The sequence below is a fragment of the Crotalus tigris genome, unplaced genomic scaffold, assembly GCF_016545835.1.
Source record: "Crotalus tigris isolate CLP2741 ecotype Arizona unplaced genomic scaffold, ASM1654583v1 scf7180000024313.351630, whole genome shotgun sequence".
NCBI lineage: Eukaryota > Metazoa > Chordata > Lepidosauria > Squamata > Viperidae > Crotalus > Crotalus tigris.
Window position 1 is genome coordinate 191201 of NW_024100485.1, and position 16752 is coordinate 207952.

The window sequence follows — 16752 nt, forward strand, 5'->3', positions numbered from 1 at the left end:
AGTTACTAAAATTATTTGTAATTATAAAGACTGGGGAAGTCTTTATATATTTCTTTATATATTTCTTTTCTATAGTCTTTTTTCAGCATTTTCTGTTTTTCTATTTTTTCATTTTCTATTTCTTCTTTTTATTCTTTTTTAAGTTTGCATTAGTTTTTTATCTTTGTAATTTTTAATAAAATTACTATTAAAATGAAACATATTCTCCTTAAGTAGTAGCTCCAAAATTAAAAGTTAAGGGCTCAGTGGCTAGTATGGTAAAATTATTATGTAAGATCCATATTTGTCTTTTCTGTCATTCATCTTTTATTCTTCCTTGGGATACATTACAGCAGCAATCTTCCTACACAACACTTACTTGATGGCATATTCAGTTGCTCAAAATCTTAAGAGGGAAAAGAATGACAGCTCTAATGGAAAATGAAGGTTAAGAAATCAGGAATCAAGAAAAAGAAATATCCAGCAGTAGCCTTCTAAATGGTCAGATGAGAATTCCTAGCTGTCTGATCAACCAAAACATCTACTGTTAACAGCCTGGAGAATTGTTATAATTTAAAGAATGGAGGAGTGAGGTTTGGTGGAAGTTTGCAATACAGTTATATACATTAGTGAAGACAGGTAGACCATGTACAGTTATGGGGGAGGGCAATTGTCATTTTTATCATTGGCCTAAATCGGCTCCTGTTTTCTGCCTGAGATGAACATGCTGTGGTTGCCAGGCAACAACAGGGCTTATTCCCTAATCATTTTCTTTTGAGGAAAACAGGGAAGGGTCAGCCATGAGACTGCGGGGAGGGATGCAGCAGCAGAAACAGGGAAAAAAGAAGTGCGAATTCATAGGATCCTAGCTCAGGATTGATCCAGTACATAGAACAATTGTAAGGATTTGAATCAAATTAACTCTCGTCGTTTCTGTCCTCTTCTGCAGAGAAACATCAGCCTAAAATCATCCATTGCCATCCCACAATATAAATAAGTCTACCATTTAATTATTGGGGGAAGAAGTGGAAAGGGTCACCTAGCTGACCCCGTCTCTGTCATTCAGAACTGGGTTGATCTGTTGCAAGACCAAATTAACCTCAACAGCCAAGTCATGTCATCCCTTAGGCACTTTTGTGCCCTGGTTCAGTGACACTAATGTGCAAAGATTCAATTCTTAACTGAAGAAGCAATAACAAGGATGAAATATTCTCTTAGTATAGTAACCTTTTTCGCCCTAAGGTTTCTTTGAGGGGGGAGCATAGCTCACCATGGCAGGTAGGGAAAACTTTGCTGTCCCTTTGTAATGTAAGAGGGTATATACCATTAAGAGGGTATATAATTTTAATATACCAAATCTGTGAATCATGTCTCTCTGAAGCTTAATACACCTACCGAGCTACCTTCTCTATGGACAGAAAAAAAAAAAAAACCCTCCTTTGGCTGTTGAATTTTGGACCCTGCAATTCTGGGGTCTCTTAAGGGTTGGAAACCGAGGCTGGTCAGATCCAGTAATAGCATTTCTTTGCCTCAGGTTTTAAGGCAAAGAGTTTCCAGATCAAAGGGGGATATTTGCAGGCGCTTCTTTACTCTCTGAAAAGTAGAAAGCGCTGCTGATGGGGCCCTACTTATAACCACAAACCACACTCATCACAACGGTTGAGCTTACCCATGTCCCTACAATAGGACTTGGCATCCCCTCACAGTTTGAGGGGAGCCTCCTAAAAGCAGCCAGTCCCTTCTGCTTTTACAGCCGCCACCTGAAGCTGGCTGTGATGGGGCCTAGAATCCTCCATGTTTATATAGTTGCTAAGCAACCATTCTATGAGGAAAGCAGTTAGATTGTTTGAACAAGGCCAAGACATTCAGTGGCGCCTGGGAGTCCTTTCATCTTGGAAGAACCTTATCTCGGAATGTAAACACTTACTGGCTATTAGTTCTTTGCCGCAGGTGTGTGTGTATCCACACACAGTTGTGTGAGTGTGATGATAGAATAACAGGTGGGGTCTATAATTATAGTGAGATATTTTCTCAGAAATAATAGACAAATCCAAAAAGGGGACAAATTTGAAAAAGGTTCATAAGGATAATTGTTCAATTGTTTATATTTATAGTTTCCTTTGCAATGGAAAATTCAAGAGCAAAACCAGGAAAAAACTTTACAGAAATGCATATTCTAATAAATATATCTACAATCAAACAGTATGTGTAAAGGTATTTTAAAAAAATTCCATTTCCATATTTTTCTCATGAGCGTGATAGATTGTGCACGAAGTAGTACCATTTATATAGGAAGCGTCGCAGGATCAGAATAAAAGTTAAAACAGGTTTTGAAAAATTAATGAATCTAAAAGATAGTTTTTTTACCATAATGGGCTGCCCTTTTTAATAAAGGACATAGGGTCACTATATCTGTAATGCAAAAGAAATAAAAAAAACGTGGCTGTGAGTTGGAAGAAGAGCAAAATAGGCTAAGAAATCAGAAATGTTTACAAACAACTTTCCAATCCCAGTTAACAAGAATTAAGTAGTCTAACCCAGTGTTTCTTAAAGTGTGATCCGAAAGACCGTCTCAGGGGTTGCCAGAATTTGCCATAGTGAAAATATTTGCAAAAATATAAAACAATGTCACTCTTCTTAATTATTATTTTTTAAAAAGGATTCTTTAATGAAAAATATTTTGTGAATATCTAGTACATTATTATTTATATGTTTCAATAAATAAATAAGCAGCAGCAGATGCACATTTTAGTTTTTAATACAGTAAATTTTAATAAATATAACTCATACAACAAAAACTCTTTGGAGAGTTTTTTTTTTTTAAGTTTTAAAAATTAATTTTTAAAATAGAAAGTGGTTTGGTCCTAAGAGCAAAAAGTTTAGGAAACACTGGTCTAATCTAATCCTACAGATTTAACAGAGGTTTTATTTAATAAGTTTTATTCCATAAGTTTTATTTATTATGGTGACCTGAAGTCTTTACCAATAACTACATCCACTTTCTGTAGATCAAATTACTGTTTTAAAAAAAGAGCAACCAGGACTATTTCTACAATAAAATTTGCAGTTGACAAACAATATGGAGAGCTAAGTCTTAACAGATGAGATTTACTGTCTTTTTGTAGTATTAAAATAGAGCAGGATGCATCTATCCTTGAATTGTTACAGCTATTAAGGATAGCATTCTAAATTGGATCTAAAGGAGTTTGTCAAGTGTTGGTCATTTTGGTTATGCCTTGATATTGATGTTTCTTCTTGCTTAAAATTGTAATCTCACTTTGAAAGATGAACACATTCACAGGCATATATAGATTCGGCTACATATTACTTACATGTTCGTAAATTTAAATCTACATTTTGGTCTATCACTGAGATGTGAAGTTCAGCAGCATTGTTATGCACAGTAAAATGTTCTGAATTCTCAAGGGCTGAAAAAGTCACAATCTTGCTGAAGGACAAAAATGAAGACTGTTAACATGTTCAGGAAACCATATTCAGGACAAGATTTTTTGCTAGAAGAATCATGATAAGTGAGCGATGCAAGCCTTTTGAGATGGACTGGCTCTGTGATTTTTCTCATAGTTTTATATGCATTAACTTAACTAAAATAAATTGATTTTACATCTTTATAACTTTAGTTTTAAAAATGTATCTTGTATCCCATAGCTATACTCATTATGGTGATCCCTGAGGGGAATCAATTCAAAGAAGGAACTAGTCTCTAATGAAATTTGTATACCTTCAAGAACTTCACAGCCTTGTCTGACAGTAGCCCTAAGCTCTGAATTTTGGAGGCGAAAGAAAGGAGACTGTGATGATGGCATTAACAATCATAAATGTCAGCAGGGGCTTTTTTCTTCTTCAATATTTTTTAACATTGGTATATAATCCCTTTAAACCAAACTTTTACAGCATCTCACAGAAACAACGTACAATCTTAAGAAAGTTCAATCTCCACAACAGCATCCCAAATTGGATATTTTCCATATAATAGCAGAAAATGACAAGACAGACCAATGCCAAATTTAATTGAAACTGTAAAGCACAAAGCAGTTTGTAGGATTCTTGCTGAGATTGTGAAAACAAAAAGAAAAAATCCATAGAAATAAAAGTTAGAAAAACAAAGCATTTATGCAGTGCAGGTTGGTTGGACACATAGCAATTATGATTCATTAAATAAATCACAGTGCCTAATTTACACATGTTATACCACAGTGCCTGAGTTTACATATACAATTTTGTTTATAAAGTTGCCGCTACATTATAGCTTTGTGCACTGCATAAATTTAGTCATAAACTTATAGACTACAAAATATTATAATTCAAACCTCTTGTGCAGATTCAAACATTGAGAATCTAAATCCTATAAAATATACTCATTTCTCACATTCTTGGTGGCAAATAGAAAATTAACTATGTGGAAGCCAACCCCCCCCCCCCAAACAGGTTTTTGTAGCATTGTTATTATTGGCCTGGAGCAAGAAAATACTACTATCCCAAGTGTTTTTGTTACATGTATTTGGGGATATTTTAGGGTTCATATATTTTAATATACAAACCATAATGGCTGACATTTTTATTGGAATAAGCCATAATATGACTCATTTGATTTTGGCCTATGAAATACAGTATGTGAATCTAATCCAGAGGTGGTGAACCTATGGCACGCGTGCCAGAGGCAGCACTCAGAGCCCTCTCTGTGGGCACATGCGCTGTTACCCCAGTCCCGCCTCCCCCCACAGCTGCCTCCTCATCAGCAGCTCCCTCAGTGGAAAGTCGCCCCCGGGCATGGCCCCTTCAGAGCAGCGCAGCCATGGACATGGCAGCCGGGCAGCGGGGACAAGACTCTGCCCTTGTGCCCCATCGCACGCAGTTGGTGCTGTGGGGCATGGGCGGAGGGCGTAGCCACCATGGTGCTGCTGGGCCGCCTGAGCAATGTGCTGCGGTAGGCCATGGAGGCAGTGGGTGGCCCTGTGGGCGGGGCGGAGCACAGAGTGAGGGTGGAGAGGGGGGGCAGAGTGTGGATGGGGTGGGGTGGGGCGGGTGAGTTTTAGGCACTTGGTCTCTAAAAGGTTCGCCATCACTGATCTAATCTGTAATTTTTTTACTCTGTAAACCATTTCTTGAGAGTTAGTTTGGTGTAGTGCTCAAGGCACCAGGGTAGAGACTGGGAGACCATGAGTTCTAGTCCCATTTTAGGCACAAAGGCAAAAAGTCAGCTGAGTGACCTTGGGCCAGTCACTTTCTCTGAGCCCTAGGAAGGAGGTAATGGGAAGCCACTTCTGAAACATCTTGCCAAGAAAATTGCAAGGACTTGTCCAGGCAGTTTGTAGCAATGAAATACGATTAAATAGAAGAAGAAAAATACAATTCCTTGTTTGAACTGATTTTTTTTCATTTTTAGAAATATATTTTCCAATATTTGGGAGGAAAGATTAGAATCATTATTACAGTTTTTTTCTAATATCAATTGCTACAAAACTAAATTCTACAAGTCATATTGTTTGTGAACTAGATTTATATAGAATGAACGTTCTGATTTTTTCTTAAATATTTCAATACATAGGTTTTTGCACTTAAGACATGGGAATGAACTTCTAGAAGGACTGACTAATCGTAAATCTGAAGCAAAATCAGGAAAGATAACATTAGGTCCCACATTAATTAATATCTCCCCTTCTGAACTATACTTTCAGTTTCTTTTTAACTCTACCATATATGGGGCATCCATACAGAACAGCCCTCATATCATATTTTTCACATGTGAGCAATATATTAACTTGTATTTAGATTACTTAAAATGGAACACTGTATAAAGCTTTTTGTATGGAGAAGGTAGTACATTAAAATGGTACAGTCAGTTTTCTTTTGTGCCTAATTAGTATAAGAAATGTTTTTATGTAATACGTAAACATTATTAAAGTACTAAAGAACAAAGGGAATGCATGCTGTTCAGGTTATGCTATATATAGCATTCATGAAATTATATGCAAAAAGTATAGTGTTGAGCAATGTTAGTTACAAAAAAGTTGATATATAAAATGTATAATTATGAAGATAAAAAAGAACTATTACTCTCTCTATCTGCTTTTCCAGTTCTTTAGCAAGATATCGAAACAATAGTTAATAAGTCATTACATCTGTATAACCAAGGCTGAAATCTTCTCTTGTGAATAGTCTGCTCATGGATTATTTACCTATCTGTTATGATGGGAAAAATTAATCACCCATAATTACTCCATAAGTAAAAGCCCCAGGGTATTTATACATTATAAATGCTAGCATTTCTGATAGAGATAAATACAAAATATCATAGCATCATAAGATAAAGAAAATAGCCAATAAGTTATAAACTACTGATGGTAAGTGATTGTAATCAAACATCCTAAGATTGCAATTCTAAACATACCAAGTTATTTCTAACATAATTATGGAAACTGAATTTCTATTACATATGTTTGAATCAAACTGTAAAGCAGCATGTAGGCCCTACATATCATAACTTTTAATTGACTTTGAAAATTATCTTTTCTTTGCTAAGGGAAAAGAAATTATACAAGAAGAACTAAGGACTCCCTATAGTACAGTGGTTCTCAACCTGTGGGTCGGGACCCCATTTGGGGTCGAACGATCATTTCACGGGGGTCGCCAAACAATGCAGTCCGCCATTTTTTTCCCCTTTTCCTTAGCTGTGCTACTCCCCTTTATTCTATTGGCTTTTGAAAGCCAATAGAATAGACTCTCTTGAATAGAGTCTAATTCTATTGACTTTCAAAAGCCAATAGGAATTGTCCAGGCTGTCTCTGCCCTGCTGAGCCCGCCAAAAGTCCCATTCTGCAAACGGTGCTGCACCAGTTGAGCAGTCCGCGACTTACGACCGGTTGAGTAGTCCTCGACTTATGACCGGTTGGGGGTCGCGGCATTAAAAAGGTTGAGAACCACTGCTATAGTATGTATCTGAATGGCTGGATATTGTTTGGGAGAAGTCCACAGGGGAATTTCAGTGAGAATGAATGACTTTAAATTTCTCTGATACATTATGGGAAAAGATTGTTTCCTCTGTTTTATAACTTTATATAGAAAATGGGTTTGTAATATCTGCTTTAATGAATGTTACAATGTTGTACACCAATACGGGAGCTATTTTCCTTTTTTAATCCTTTAAACTCTTGAATGAAATGAGATTTTTTTTCTCTTGATTTTGATCTCTATGGAATGACTTGAGGTTATTAAATAGCAAGTATAAACTTCTTCAATAGAAAGCCTTCAGGATCAAAATCCGGCTCAAAGCTTCTGCTACTTTTGAAGTATCAGAGGCTGTCTGCTGCCTAAATTAAATGTCTTTGTTCTGCCATTGTTAAAAGGTCTGCCGCAAAGCACTTTATATAGCATTATGTAAAAAATATGAGGGCTAGGATTAATGTCATGACTCATTAGGAAACCAGTAAAGCAAACCTATCCCCAATTTATTCCCCCAAACAGAAAATCCCTACTCTTTAATGAAGGTTTAGCAAAGGCTTTGTTAACACACAGATCTTGTTTTCAACCAATCCCCAAAATGTATGACGGTTCACCAACACTGGCTTAGAATTTAGAACAGTGGTTCTCAACCTGTGGGTCGGGACCCCATTTGGGGTCGAACGACCATTTCACGGGGGTCGCCAAACAAGGCTGTCTGCCATTTTCCCCCCCTTTTCTTTGGCCACGCCCCTGGAACCCGGTGATGTATAAGTGGTTGGGGGTCACCACAACATGGGGAACTGTATTATGGGGTCGCGGCATTAGAAAGGTTGAGAACCACTGATTTAGAATAACAGAACTGGAAGGAACCTTGGAGGACTTCTAGACCAACCCCCAGCTCAAGCAGGAGACCCTATACCATTCTGGGCAAATGGCTGTCCAATCTCGTCCTGAAAACCTCTATCAATGGAGCACCCAGAAGTCCTGAAGGCAAGCTGTTCCACTGGTTAAAATTGTTGGTAGAACTGATTAATTCACTGGTAGTGCCTACTCTCTGATTCTTATACCAAATAGTATTAAGTATCACAATGCAGCATATATAAAACCTAAGCAGGGACTACACTCAGCATAACTCTCCCAAGATAAGAGATGAATCTTGCAGGATGCTCTAATTAAGGAAAATATAACGATTTAGTTATATAAGCAGCTGAGTTTTCACTTGTATTTGACGCATTTTGAGTGCAACAAAGGCAAGAGTCTTTTCTTGTCTTCTAATAGACTTTGTCCTTTGGATGAGTCCTACACAATACAATTCAATTCTACTGAATCCAATCCAATCAATTTCAATGCAATTCAATTCAATGTTATGGTTGCCCAGTCCATTAGACCAGAGTTCCCCAACCTTTCTGGCTTTACAGACTGGCGGTGAGAGGGGGGAGAGAGGGGATGATTCCACGCAAGCAGCTGGTAAGTGCACATGTGTGCAGCTCCATTTGCACACGCACCCACCGCTCACGCATATGGAGCATATGTGCACACACTCGCCCACCATTTCCACAGCCCGGTTGCAAATAGCTATGGCCCACTAGTGGGCTGGAGCCCAGAGTCTTAGGACCCCTGCATAAGATGAGATGAGATGAGATAAGATAGCGGACTTAGGATACAGCCCTGAAGAGAATCTGTGCTCAAGAAAATGGTGTTAGAAATATTAGTCCCAACTCGCACAAACTGGGTTCTATTAATAAGAAAATCAAGAATCCAGTTAAACAAAGGAGTATCAAAGCCTAAAAGGCCAGTTTGTCTACTAGATATTGAGGAATGATTGCATGAAATGCAGAACTGAAATCGAGAAACAGGATTCCCACATGACTGTTTCTTTCCTATAAGTACGCCAAGCTCAGATGGAGAACAGAAGTAGCATCCCCTGTAGAGCAATTTGGACGGTAAGCAAACTGAAGCGAGTCAAATGCTGGAGGGAGGCTGGATACAATAATGTCCTTTATCAGCCTGTTTTGAGAGGCTGATGAATGACATTATTGTATCCAGCCTCCCTCCAGATTCATAATGATGGATGAAAGTGCAACTAGACGGTAATAATTGAGACCTGTAACTGTAGACTTTTTTGGCACTGGCAAAATAATGGCTGTCTTAAAACACAATGGGACTACTGCCTGCTGCAGTAAAAGATTGAAAATGCTTACAAAAAAAAACAAGCCTACTAAAAATAGTTTAAAAAACACAAACAGGAAACCAGAATAAAACAATCAGAATAAATAAGCAGTACAATTATGACAGGAACCTCACAAATATATTACCAAAGACAGTAACCCCAGGCTTGGGACACAGTTGAGTCTTAAGTGCTTTGGAATCCCAGGAAACTGGGATGCTGCTTTGGAAAGGAAAGGCAGCAACACAAAAGGAACAATCAATCAATCAATCTGTTTATTACAGCCATAAGGCCAGACATAATCAAAGTATAACAGCAGTGACAATTTTACTTCCATATTTACAGAATATAAAACCATCAAACAATCAATGTACCGTAAATGCCGGCGTATAAGACGACTTCCGCGAGCGCTGAAATCGGTGCCAAAGATGGGAGTCGTCTTATACGCTGAGTCGTCTTATACGCCGGAAATACTGGTAGTTTCTGGCGTATAAGACGACGTTCTAGGAATGCGGCCCAGCTATAAAGACGGGGGTCGTCTTATACGCCGGGTCGCCTAATACGCCGGCATATACGATAATATAATCCGAAAAAGGAGCACAGACTAATTAGGCCACTGAAGCTCATGGGGTACCTTTGGGCTACTCACTCTCTCTTAACCCAATCTCCCTCACAAGGTTGTGGCGCAGAAAAAATGGGAGTTTTTTTTAGAAAACTTTTTTTTTACCTTAAAAAAAAGTTAAACAGTATGTTGACTTTAAAACAAATGTTGGAAATAAAAATATATGTATATAAATCTCATCATGGTATACAAGCATTGACGTGAATGAAAAATTCACCTCATCGATGGGATTTTCTTTATATAGTCTTATTCCAATGTCCTACAAATGTGTAGGATTGCTAGGCCACCATTCCTGGTTTGATATTTGATATATTGGCTGAAAGAGTTTCAGTCCAACTCTATGCCATTTGATTGCAGAATTTGCTATATTCTATATTAGGACTATTTGTATCAATTTTATACCATTCTTTGTCAAGTTAATACAAACAGCAGATGGGCTTTAATTTTATTATATAGTAGGTGGGGATTATTTTTTTTCCCCTACACTGTGTTTTTATTGTTTGTAAGCCGCCTAGAGTTGGTCTGAGCTAGTAGATTTTCTAAATGACAGTGAGAACAATTAATCAGTGGAACAGCCTGCCTCCAGAAGCGGTGAATGCTCCAATACTGGAAGTTTTTAAGAAGAGACTGGACAGCCATTTGTCCGAAATGGTGTAGGGTTTCCTGCCTGAGCAGGGGGTTGGACTAGATGACCTCCAAGGTCCCTACCAACTTTACTACTATTACTATATTTTCTAAATAAATAAATAAATAGTGGATTTTTAAAAATTTTGTAACCCTCCCCTCGTCCCCTCTAATTTGTTCAATAAATAATAAATCAACTTTTCCCTTTTCCCTCACGCTTTTTCCTTTTCCCTTTCTCCTTTTTTACTTTCCTACTGTTTTCAATTTTATTTTGCATGACTGTATTTTACATTTTGATCAGCTGATAAAACAATTGAAAAACCAACAGTAAATAACAATCAATAAAACAGAGGAAAGAGAAAAGCTTCCGAGACAGGAGAAGGGGGGGGGGGAGGCCAGCTCATCCCTGAACACCCTTTTCTCACCTGTGAGTAAGATAGCAATAAAAAGTCTGCCATTTCCCGGGTGGAAGAAAGTGTTAATTTCTATTTCACCCACGAGATTGGATTTCTCCCGAGAAAGTGTCCCGGTGAAAGAGGGGAGTTTTGTTTTGTTTTGTTTTAAAAAAGAGACTCCCGCACAAGGGTAGATTTGGCGGGTGGGATTCTTGCAAAAGCGTCATACTAAAGTTCGCGGCGCGCGCGGCTCCCGTGGCTGATCTTGCGAAGCGAAAAGCGGCGAGCACGCGAGTTCCCGCGCATGGCGGCGGGGGAGGGGGACGACGACACCTGATTGCATTCAGACTGCCTTCGTACCGTATTGTCTGTGCGATGTCGCGTTCAGTTCTCATTTGCCCGAGAAATAGAGCTGAGTTACTCCACTCCTAGAACCGTAAGAGTAGTGGATATATTGTGGTGAGGAAGATCAGAAGCCATTTCCTCAGAGGTCGAACAACTAACTTCTCTCATGTGTTCCTCGCTTGTCTCCCTTTTCTTCCAGGTCCTGCATAGAGAAAAATACGTACGAGACTGCACACGTTTATGAAACAGAGTGTGCCGTAAGCTGTTTGCTGCAACGTTATTGTTATTATTTTTATTAATAGGGGTATCGTTTTGAAAACTTTTTTTAGTTATTGCTTCTGTGCTTCGTTTCGTTCAGAGTAAGATAACGATTCCCACATTTTCTGTTAGACTTCTGTGCTTTTGACAGATGGCATTGGTCAGATACAAGTTGGCAGGCCATTATTAGACAGTAAAGTTGTGGGCATTATATAGATTTTGATTTAAAAGTCAAAAAGGTATTCAAGGTTCGGGATTTATTCCAACCATTCCGAATTAAGATGTGGGTGTGACACAAGCATAGCCTGAAATTTCTCTGCTTTATGATTTTTTTTTTAAAGTTTCAGAAATAACCCAGTTATTGGATTTCTGATTGACATTTCTACACATTTAAAAGGTTCTATAAACTTCAAAAAGGTTTCTTAATCCATCCTTTTATTATCAATCTTAAAATAATGAAAAAGCATCTGTGACACCATATAGTTCATCTTGGAATTGAGAGTACCTGGAAAGCTGTCATAGTACTTTTCTGCAGTATGTTTGTTATTTGTTCTAGGAACAAGCAGAGTTCAATGCTTAAGTTTAAAGAATTTCTCTTCCTCTCTTTTATTTTTTTGCTACACTGCTAAGACCCAGTAATTAAAACCAAATGTAAGTGAAAATATGAATTAGTGTGTGAATTGAGAATATGAATTAAAAATAAGAGTAGGAATTGAAGAATTATGAGTCTAGCCTAGGAATTTTTTGTATGTATATTTAGGCTATTGTACATGGAAGATGCAGTCATTGCATGGAATTTTCCTCTCAAGAATGATAGATCTGCTTAATGTCATAAGTATAATTTGTTAGACATTCAGTATGAGAAATCTTGATACCGTAGCTTTCCATGTAGCATCCTTTTTTTTTTCTTTAGTGCATTTTTTGGCTACTTTCACATTTCCAGCTGAACTTGTTAATGGAATGACAGGAAACTAAGTGCATCGGTTCTTGTGCTGATTTTCAGTGCTGAATGCCATTACGACAATTCTTTTTTGCGTTATTTTTACTTCTAAGAGGCAATATGGAAGACTTGTCACTGTAACAGATACTCTAAAAAAGCTGGATTTGACAAGAAAGTGTGGATATTGTTCTAAAAATTCAAGATCAAAGAAACCAGCATTTAGGAATGCTGTTATCGAGTACATGCTATTGCAATCTGTATCAGTTTTTTTTTTTTTCTGAAATTCTGTGAATCAGAAATGTTATCCTGAATGTAATCTCCTTTGGGCAAGTGATCATCCCTCAGGATCGTCTCCCTTGGATCATTTTGATGTTAAATATAATTGACTTTCTACTGATGCTCAAATACAAATGTAAATAATAACTTGTATGACAATGCCAGGCAACATCTTATGTAAAGTAGCTAGCAGCTATTACTGTTAAGGAGAATTTAATGAGTTTCAGTCTCCAGGGCCAGATTAACTACATTGTGTGATACAGTAGAAACTTAATAGTCTCGCTAAAACTTTTATTTTTTTTTTCCTTTCAAGAAATCTTTAAGAAGTGGAGGAAGTCACATATTCTCTCTGTATTTAAAAAAGGGAGGAAGGGACAATCTGGGGATTTGCAGACTAATCAATCTCTGACTTATCTGAAAAAATTATAGTACAGACTCAAAAAGTGATCTGTAAGCACCTTGAAAACAGGGCAATAATTGTCCACAACCTGGATATGGATGAAACTTTGAAATTTAAGAAATTTTGCAGAATATTTTCTAGGACAACACAAAGAGGAATCTTACCATGATATATTTGTAAAATTTACAAGACATATTGGAACTTCTTTAAAACCTGGAAATATAATTATTTTTTTTAAACAAATATACCTCCAGGCATACTCAAGAAAAGGAAAAAATATGAGCTTTTACTACTGTTTAGTGCAGCGGTTCTCAACCTATGGGTCGCGACCCCATTTGGGGTCGATCGACCATTTTTCGGGGGTCGCCAAAGGCGGCGATCTGCCATTTTCTCCCCTCCGGGGGCGGTGCTGCGCATGCACGCTGCGCATGGGGGAGGTGCTGTGCCGTGCATGCGCATAACGTTTGTGTGACGGGGGTAGCCGTCACACAAACGTTGAGAACCGCTGGTTTAGTGGTTAAGGTACTGGGTCTGTAAACCAGGACACTGTGAGTTCTAAGTCTTCCTTAGGCATGAAAGCCATCAAAGTGACTCTCAGCCTAACTCACCTGATTGGGTTGTTGTGGGGAAAATAGGAGGAAGAAAGAGTTAATTATGTTCGCCACCTTGAGTTATTTATAAAAATAATAAAGGGAGGATATAAATACTTTTTTGCTACTAGTTCATACAGTTAGACTACTTTTTATAGAGTCTTTCTCTACGGATGCTGGCAAAATGTGAACTCCACTGAATATGTCAATATTCTCTCCCTTATTTATATTTTGGAAATATAAACATCCTAGGAAGAGAGTTTATTATTCTTCAGTTCATAAAACAAACCCAATAATAGATATGAGTAGGATTTTTAATTCATTGTTACTAATTTTATAGATGTAAAATTAGAAACTCCTATTGGATTACCGTTAAAATTCAATAACTGTAAGACTAAATACAGAAACTTCCAAATTGAAAAAAAAGGAGATAAATGAACTTTTATTATCACAAGAGGATATTAGATTGAAGTATCATCATGAACTAAGAGCTTTCCCCAAATCAGTTTAAATCTTTAATGTTTCTTTGCCAACTGGATGGAATGAGAACAAATAAACAAATAAGAAACAATATAGAATATACATTGCTGAATGAACAAACAATTAGAACCAATTTTGGATTAAGTACAAAGGATAAACGCAATCAACAAAATTGATTGCTTGTTAATGCAAGTATACAAGACTTACAAGAAACTGAATTTGTTAAACTGAAATGTTTTGAGAAAGGCAACCTCAAATAAATTGTTGGCCTAGTAAATGCATAAGGAAAAAACAAATGAACTATTATTTCTATTTGGGATAGTACCAAATATTGCTTGATGAAGCAATCTACTTATTATTAATCCAGATTTTATAATAAACAGACATTTTATCAAGAAATATTGAAGAATATTAAGCCAAACCTTACAAAAATACAACTCAACAAAAACAAACATTCATTCACTCAATATATGTATGTATTCAACCCAGACATTCATCTGTTGGACTTTGAAATAATTAACTTAGTTTTCTGCCCAGGCTTGGACGCATTAGGCTAAGAACCTCCTTTTAAATATATGCTTTTGTGATATACATAGAAAGATGAATATAACATTTATAACAGGCCTCATATATTTCTCTATATTTCTCGCAACAGACAAGCCTAAAAGATGAATCTGAATCTTTGGAATACCAAAGATATATTTATGACTCCAACAAAAGTGGGGTAAGAAGCTTATTGCTGCCATTGCTATTGATTTGTATTATTTTGTAATGATCAACACTGTGATTTTCAAACCATGATTTTTTTTAAGTTGAAAGCAAGATGTGGTCAGTAATACTCACAATTTGTTCAGTGTGGTCCTTATGTCAAATTCTTGTTAAAAGTAATCTTAAATGGAGGAGATCAGGACTGGATTAGAACAGGACTGGATAGAGGGTTTATAGGTATAGCTCATTTCTACAAATTATACTGTGATTTGACTGTAATGTCCTGATTGAATCTTTGAGACAATACATGCAATACATTGTAGTTTAAGATTTGGACAAATTGTTGTTGTCTTAAGTAGTTCACTCACTTGACCAATACAGGGGCAGAGGTTCACTGGAACAATCAGAATTGGTTTGATGGATCGGCCTAAATAAAGTCCATCTAATCTAGCTTCCTGTTTCTGGCAAAAGATAGTTGGATGCCTACTCATAAGCAGAGAACTGAAGTAATAGCCATTTTTGTCCCCCATAGTTCATATTGATAGGAATCCAGTATAGTACTCTTTATTTGGCAGTTCTGTTTAGGTGCTTGCAATGACTAGTATTTCTAAAGGAATTTCAAATCAGGAAAGTTATTGCTTAATCATCCATGAAAATATGTCATCTTAAGTGCTATTTATTTTATAAATATGTTGTATATATTAAATGTTCTTAAATGCATATTTAATTGCTCTGTTATTTTTGTTTTGTTTCGTTAATTGCCTTGGGCATTACTTTTGGCTGGAAAGGCACAGCATAGAATTAAATAGATGCATAAGCTTTTCTCTGATATTGCACTCATGAGAACAGTAGTTTGTTCATGTCAGAACTGATTTCATGAGATCTGAATAATTCCCAGTGATCAAAACACCATACTATCCTGCCTTTTAGAATAGGAAATCATAGTTGCCTCAGTGAATTTACATCAAAAACATTTGTTTAGTTTATTTACAAATTTAAAAACAAAGGATGCCACTCATGAGGATGCATTTTGAAGCCAATAGTTTTATAAATTAATGAAATCTATAATATGAACTTACAAAGTCAATGCTGCTAATATTTCTTGTGATGTACAAATATACCTACTAAATTTGAGAGAAAGTATAGTTTGCTGTTTTTTTCGGCAAGCCTTTTTCAGATTGGAACATCGGTCTGATGTTTACTGGAGGAGAAATATTAAAATATGCATAAGTTATTGTTTGACTGCCAGATTAAATTTCTGGAGGCTTTATAAGCATTTTATTGCTGTGATTTCTCTTGTGCTTTATTATGTGAAAAGGCCTCTTCAGTGTTGATGCACTAAAATGAATCATAATGCTCAAAATATAATTTACTCATTATACAACAGTATAGGATATTTTACATGCTTATGAGCTTGGGTATGAGCTTCTGATTAGACTTTATTTCTTTATCAAATCAAATTGCAATAGCTCTTCCAAGAACAAACATATTTTTCCCTGTAGATTAACCAGAACAAAAAATGGCAAAGGTTTTTTTTTAAAAAAAAAAAACACGACAGACAAGGAGAGAAAGAAAATAGAACATTCTATAATCAAGATAATCAGTATGCTAATTGCAATGCAGTTAAGTGAGGAATGGCGTCCAACCGATCATGTACTATCTATATCATACTAGTAAAACTGTAGTGAAAATTTACCAATGTAGGTACCATATTCCCTGCCCCCTTGCTTTGCTATGATGATGGTAAAAAGAAGAAAATTAATGCAAGAAAATAATTATAAACAACACAAAAAAGGTAAATTAATAGAATTTGTAAAGCAGAAGGTATTAACATGGAAATAGTGTAATTAATATTTCTGACACGAGTTCCCATTTAAATAATCACATGCTGCTTGATTGTGTTATGAGTTAGGATTAGGGGTTTGGATTTTTTTAAAATAAAGCTCTGGAGTTAAGCTTATTAGATTCATATCCAAATCGCTTCCAGTATTACGGTTTTTTTCTCAGT

General features: G+C 36.6%; 2 protein-coding genes across 4 annotated transcripts in view; one reads left to right on the forward strand and one right to left on the reverse strand.

Moving 5' to 3' along the window:
• Positions 1 to 12000, reverse strand: part of CUNH3orf84 (chromosome unknown C3orf84 homolog) — a 36179-nt gene extending 24179 nt beyond the window's left edge. The window contains exon 1 of one of the 3 annotated variants that reach the window (XM_039324984.1): positions 10778 to 12000. In XM_039324984.1, the coding sequence (XP_039180918.1) occupies positions 10778 to 10810 (33 nt within the window). In that variant the 5' untranslated portion in view covers positions 10811 to 12000. Of the gene's footprint in view, positions 1 to 1648; positions 1766 to 10777 lie in introns of those variants that run through there. The other 2 variants (XM_039324986.1, XM_039324985.1) reach the window with 2 other exon arrangements.
• Positions 11123 to 16752, forward strand: part of IHO1 (interactor of HORMAD1 1) — a 33383-nt gene continuing 27753 nt past the window's right edge. The window contains exons 1-4 of the mRNA XM_039325003.1: positions 11123 to 11129; positions 11165 to 11183; positions 11292 to 11349; positions 14692 to 14760. Of these exons, the coding sequence (XP_039180937.1) occupies positions 11123 to 11129; positions 11165 to 11183; positions 11292 to 11349; positions 14692 to 14760 (153 nt within the window). The remainder of the gene's footprint in view (positions 11130 to 11164; positions 11184 to 11291; positions 11350 to 14691; positions 14761 to 16752) is intronic.